This window comes from Gavialis gangeticus, unplaced genomic scaffold (assembly GCF_001723915.1).
Source record: "Gavialis gangeticus isolate Ggan-Ray unplaced genomic scaffold, GavGan_comp1, whole genome shotgun sequence".
Lineage (NCBI taxonomy): Eukaryota > Metazoa > Chordata > Crocodylia > Gavialidae > Gavialis > Gavialis gangeticus.
This window is the reverse complement of record NW_017729027.1, coordinates 6,381,958-6,387,156: the sequence shown is the minus strand read 5'-3', so window position 1 is coordinate 6,387,156 and position 5,199 is coordinate 6,381,958. Positions and strand designations below refer to the sequence as shown.

Here is a 5,199-nt window from a genome sequence, read left to right as displayed (position 1 = left end):
AGGGGGGGTGGGTGGGACACAGCCGCAGGTGGACCTGTGTCCTGGTGAGCTAAGGGGACAGTGGGAGCTCTGATTTTCCATGATAAAACCAAAATCAAACAGCAAAATATATAGATATTTAGAATTTACTTTATTATAATGATTAAAAGGCACTGGTAGGCTTCCAAATTGCTTCAAAATTGTAAATATGACAATAAAACATTGTATTCAACTGATAATTATAAAATGAAAGGCCACTATATATAATCATGAAAAAAATGCAGATTTGGGTGGGGGGTTTTTTAAAAATCAGAGAATATTGGATTTTTTAAAATCAGAGAAAACCAGGATTCCTGCTAATGATGTTGAGAACCATTAGGGTACAGCCCCTCTCAGTTCATAAATCCTTATCTTTTCAGGAGTCTAAAAGACACTACTCTGAAAGGTATTTGGGTTCTACTATATAAATCATATTTACAGTGCTTTACACATGTCCTAAAATTTTGTCTAATTAGAAGAACGTAACAAATGTTTGGTACCCACTGGTAAGCAATCTCTTTCTATGGCTACTTCCAGGTGTTCAGTTTCTACCGGAAGAACTGCCATTCTCCTACTAGAAAACAAACGTATGAGATATTCAAAGTTTTTCTCCCAGAGAAAAAAAACCTGACTGCTCCAGGAGAAAAAATAAGCCAGGAACAACTAAGGTAAAATCACTCCTGGGATATTTTCTCTTGAGAAACCTAATCTCTGTGTACTTTCCCCTGGCTTAACTCCTCCAGGGGACACCTCTGGAAAAATAGGATTGAGGGGCAGCTGGTCCCCAATCAGTAGACAGAGTGGAAGGTGGGACAGCAGCAGCAAGTAGCTATGCCCCACCTGCTTCTCACACAGAGTAGTGCTGCCCCAAGGCTTTCCCCAAACCTGGCTGCCAACTTTTCCAGCTTCCCATTGCCCTCCCCCTGCCCCCTCCACTCTCTATCTGCTGCTTAGTTGAGCAGCAGGGTGGCGATTTAAAAGCTGGAAGGGCTGGGATCCAGGCATGTGGAGGCTTTTCCCAAAATTGCTCCCAAGCTCCCTGGTTTCCCCTTCACCTTGCTGCTCAGCTGGGTAGCAAGGAGCTGGGCTTTGGGGGGCTCTCCTTAGGTAATGGAGCAAAGCCCCTGCCCACTCCTCACATCAGAGTCCCAGCTGTGTGGAGCAGGTGAAAGCTCTGCCATGGGGCCCAATTCACCTGGCTCTCAGTGCCCAAAGCCCAGCCGGGGGAGCAGTGCTGAGCCCCGTCTTGCCCCACAGCTCCAGTCCCCCAGATATGGGAGGATTAGAATAGTCCATGTTTCCCCCTCCCCACAAGACTAAAGTGATCCTGGCCTAGAAGGTGTAAAAGAGCAGTGGAAAGGAGGCAGTTGCAGACTGAAGGCCTGTACTGCTCCCTCTTATAGAATCTTTTCTGAGGATGGAAATGAACTATGGCTAGAAATTAAGGTTTCTACACACCCATAACTACAAGGTTACAGTTGCACCATTTAAATGAAGGGGTTAAATCTAGCATGCAGAGACAAACAGGTATCAAAAACAAAACAACCAGAACTAGCATCCTTTTCCCCTAAAAGTTCCAGCAAATGGGTTAATGTTATCTTCATTTCACAGTTTAATGACAGATATTACAATCATAACCATCTTGTCTGACCTCGTAATAAGCCATTCAATTCAACTTATACATCTTTATAATCAAAGCTATTGAGTTGAACTAAAGCACTGACATCCTCAGAAGACTCAGTTGTTGACTGCCAGAAAACATTTATGATGGGGTACTTGAGCCAAGAATCGATTATGCTCAGATTATGGTAATTATGACCAGATTATCTTGCTTCTCACCAGCCTGGGTAGCCAGCGGCATAATTAGGTCAAAGAACCCAGGACAACCACTCTAGGCACCAACCTGCTGGGGGGACGGAGAAGTGCAAAAAATGCTATTGCAGCCGTGGCACTACAAGAACAAGGGGTCACCACTGCCCCTGAGCCCCAAGTGCCTGGCCACATTGCTACACTGCTGTGGATAGCTAGCCTCTTGGGCCTTTGGGCAATCTGACCCTTGGGAAAATCTGGCCAACACCGACCAAAAAAAAAAAAAAAAAAACAACACACAAAAACACAAAAACACCCCCAAAACAGCAACTGGCAGCACACCAAATAATATCCAGACTATTTTTGTACCACTCCTTCTAGAATGCATCCCCAGTGATGGCTGCTTGTGGGAGGTGCAAGTGCCAGTATAAGCCTGGGCAATTGTGCATCGGGGTGGTGGAAGATTCCCTCCGGAACACCACTGAATTTCTCCCAGAAACTGAATTAAGTTATTCTTTTCAGAAAGACATCCAATCTTGCCTTAAAGACCTCAAGTGATGGTGAATACACACCTCCACTTGCAAGCTGTTCCCATATTCTATTACTTTAGCTGCTAGAAATAGGATGTTATTTCTAAGACGGATGTGATTTCTAAGGCTGAAAGTGTTTAAACTTTATCTTCCAGCCATTGGATCTTTTATGCCTTTACCAGACTGACAAGCACTCGCATACTATCAAACCTGCACACAGTGATCAAAATCTTTTCAGACAACTGACTAGACTGAACTTCTTAAGTCTCCCATTCTAAGGCTTCTTTTCTGAGCAACCAGACCACTTTTGCACCATCCTTTGAGCTGTCTATTAACACATCATTCCTGAAGTGTCGAGAATGGCACTGGATGCTGCATTTTGAACAGTCTTGCACCATTGTTAAATACCACTTGCCTACAATGTTGCATTGAGGTCATAGCAAGGTTATTTGTATATTACCATGTAGCTCATTTAGGAATTAAAAAATTATGTATAGCACCTTATACTTCATGGCAGTAAACCTGTATTGCAATCTACACTAAGACAAGAGATCCATACTTTTTATTCCTTCATATAAAAAGTAAAGGGAAGAGAAACAGGATGAAAACAAATATGCATTCATTTTAGAAGTTAATGCATGCATCTTGGAGGCAGTGTACAATTTAAGCTAATGAGAGTCTTTGCTATTGTCCATCTTAGACAGTCATTCCAATGCTAGAAGTCCACCATGAACTGTATAGGAAAAGGTTCTGATGTTCATGGTACAGAAGAAAAACACAGACAATCCTGCATAGATTTTAAAATACTCATCACAGTACTTTCCACAATGAAGTTTTAATTTTAAGATTACCAGCCAGTAGGTCTGCAGAAGCTGAAGAACTAGAAGCAGCCTGGGTTGCAGGTTGGGGTTCAGAAGCACTGCTTCCAAAAGCATCTATGGGTGTCCACAGTGCAGCACAAAAGGCAAAAAGTTGTCAAAAATACATTAATTCATTTATTTATTTATCATCATGTAAGGAAGAGTAGCAGTATCACAGCAACTTTATTCTTCTAAAAAAGGAATGATAGAGACATGAGCAAAAACCGGTGGCATTTGGAAATACCAGTTAGAAGTATAGGAACAGCAGTTTTGATTGCATATAGTCCAGGTGGAGAATGGAAGAGGCAGTGAGCCAAAAACTTTACAAGAAGCCTTGTATTTTTCTTATTGAAAATGCTGAGAAACATGTGCCAAAATTGTACCATTGAGGCTTACTAGTCTAGGTGATTAAACAGGAAGGCCCAACTGTGCATTACTGTAGGCTGAGAAGTTAAGTGGCAATGATAACTCCAGCTAGAGCTGACAATGCTCCTCAGCAGGCTGTAAAAGCCAGTTGTTTGGGCTGGACTGAAAGAAAATTTCTACAATTTAGAAATGCTCCATCATTCATGAAATGCAACTCATACAGTATTTAGGCAAAGAAATCTTAAAGGCTAATAGCTGGCTATACTTCTCTGAATTTCTATTATTTCAGATATGACTATTAAACTGAATTCAAAAGTCTTTGAAATTTACACACACCTCTAGCTGGTTATCAAAATTAAGCTGCTAAAAGAGAAACAAGTGTGGACAAAGGAGAATGAAGAGAAATATACATGATTACTTTGAATAAAACAAATACTTGATCAGAAAAATAACTCATGCACGGAATACAGAAGACAGAATTACAAATACACTGAAGAGGGATGGCAGAGAGCGTCAAACATTACAATTTATTTGTATTTTAGTATATATTGATTAGATATTAAACAAACACAATCACAGTAGCTCATAAGGAGTTGCAGCTTGGACAGAGGAAATTACAACTACTGGCAAGAAATAAATTGAAAAGAAGTAATTTAACTTTGCAAGTAGTAAGGAAAAAAGAATACCCACCACCAAATAGGTCAATCACACCTGAAGAATCCACCTTTGCTGGAGATGTAGTGGGTAGAGGAGATGCTGCTGCAAACGTATCCACTAAGCAAGCAGTAAGCATGACAAGAGTGTTTAGTATCAGTGAGGCAGCAATACTTATTTGGAAAGCCACAGACTTTACCAGATAGTATCACAGGACTTGTACACTACTTTAGGTGTCAGAATACGATATTGCCAAAGGAAAGTGGGTTTTGTTGTTGTTGCTGTGTGGGGTTTTTTTTTGTTTTGTTTTGTTTTGTTTTTTAACCACAAGAATACCAGAGCATATTAGAAGCAAGGATTTTTGGTGATAGCTTTTATTGCACCAACTGCAGTTGGAAGAGATGTTAGATTGGCTTTAGGGCACAAAGTGCCCTTCCTCAGGTGTGAAAAGTAAACAGACACAGCTTGTACTAAGTTAAGGAACAATTGCTTGCCTACTCAATAAGAACAAGATAAAATTGCTCTCCCCCAGTCTCTTGCCCCCTCCAAAAAATCCGTAACTCTTGTATATTTCCTGGACCATCATGATTACCATAACACTTAAACCTTATCAAAGCATAGTGCATTATGCCAGCCTATCAACATAGGAAAATAAGCTTCCTTGTGGTCACTCTGAAATAAGTAAAGCTAGGCATGTCACTTTTACTGGCTTGACTTTTCTAGGCCAGTTAAAATGAAAGTTGACACTAGATAAACTGAACTCCCTTGGGCTAGGGACAGACACAAGGCCAACTGCACCTTGCTGTGCATCCACAGATGCATCTCAAGCAGGTCCAAGGAGGTGATCCTCCCCCTCTATGCGGCACTGGTCAGGCCACAGCTGGAGTCCTGCGTCCAGTTCTGGGTGCCGCACTTCAAGAGGGATGTGCACAGCATCGAGAGGGTCCAGAGGAGGGCCACTC

The 5,199-nt window shown here is 41.6% G+C and overlaps 1 protein-coding gene across 17 annotated transcripts in view; it reads right to left on the bottom strand.

Annotated features, from left to right (window-relative positions):
* SNAP91 (synaptosome associated protein 91) overlaps window positions 1-5,199 on the bottom strand; it is a 182,792-nt gene that overhangs the window by 52,873 nt on the left and 124,720 nt on the right. For 13 of the 17 annotated variants that reach the window (XM_019520405.1, XM_019520408.1, XM_019520409.1 and 10 more), the window contains 2 exons: window positions 4,274-4,357; window positions 3,209-3,292 (listed from right to left, as the gene is read on the bottom strand). The exons of 3 other annotated variants lie outside the window; for them this stretch is intronic. In XM_019520405.1, the coding sequence (XP_019375950.1) occupies window positions 3,209-3,292; window positions 4,274-4,357 (168 nt within the window). The remainder of the gene's footprint in view (window positions 1-3,208; window positions 3,293-4,273; window positions 4,358-5,199) is intronic. One more of the 17 variants, XM_019520411.1, reaches the window with a different exon arrangement.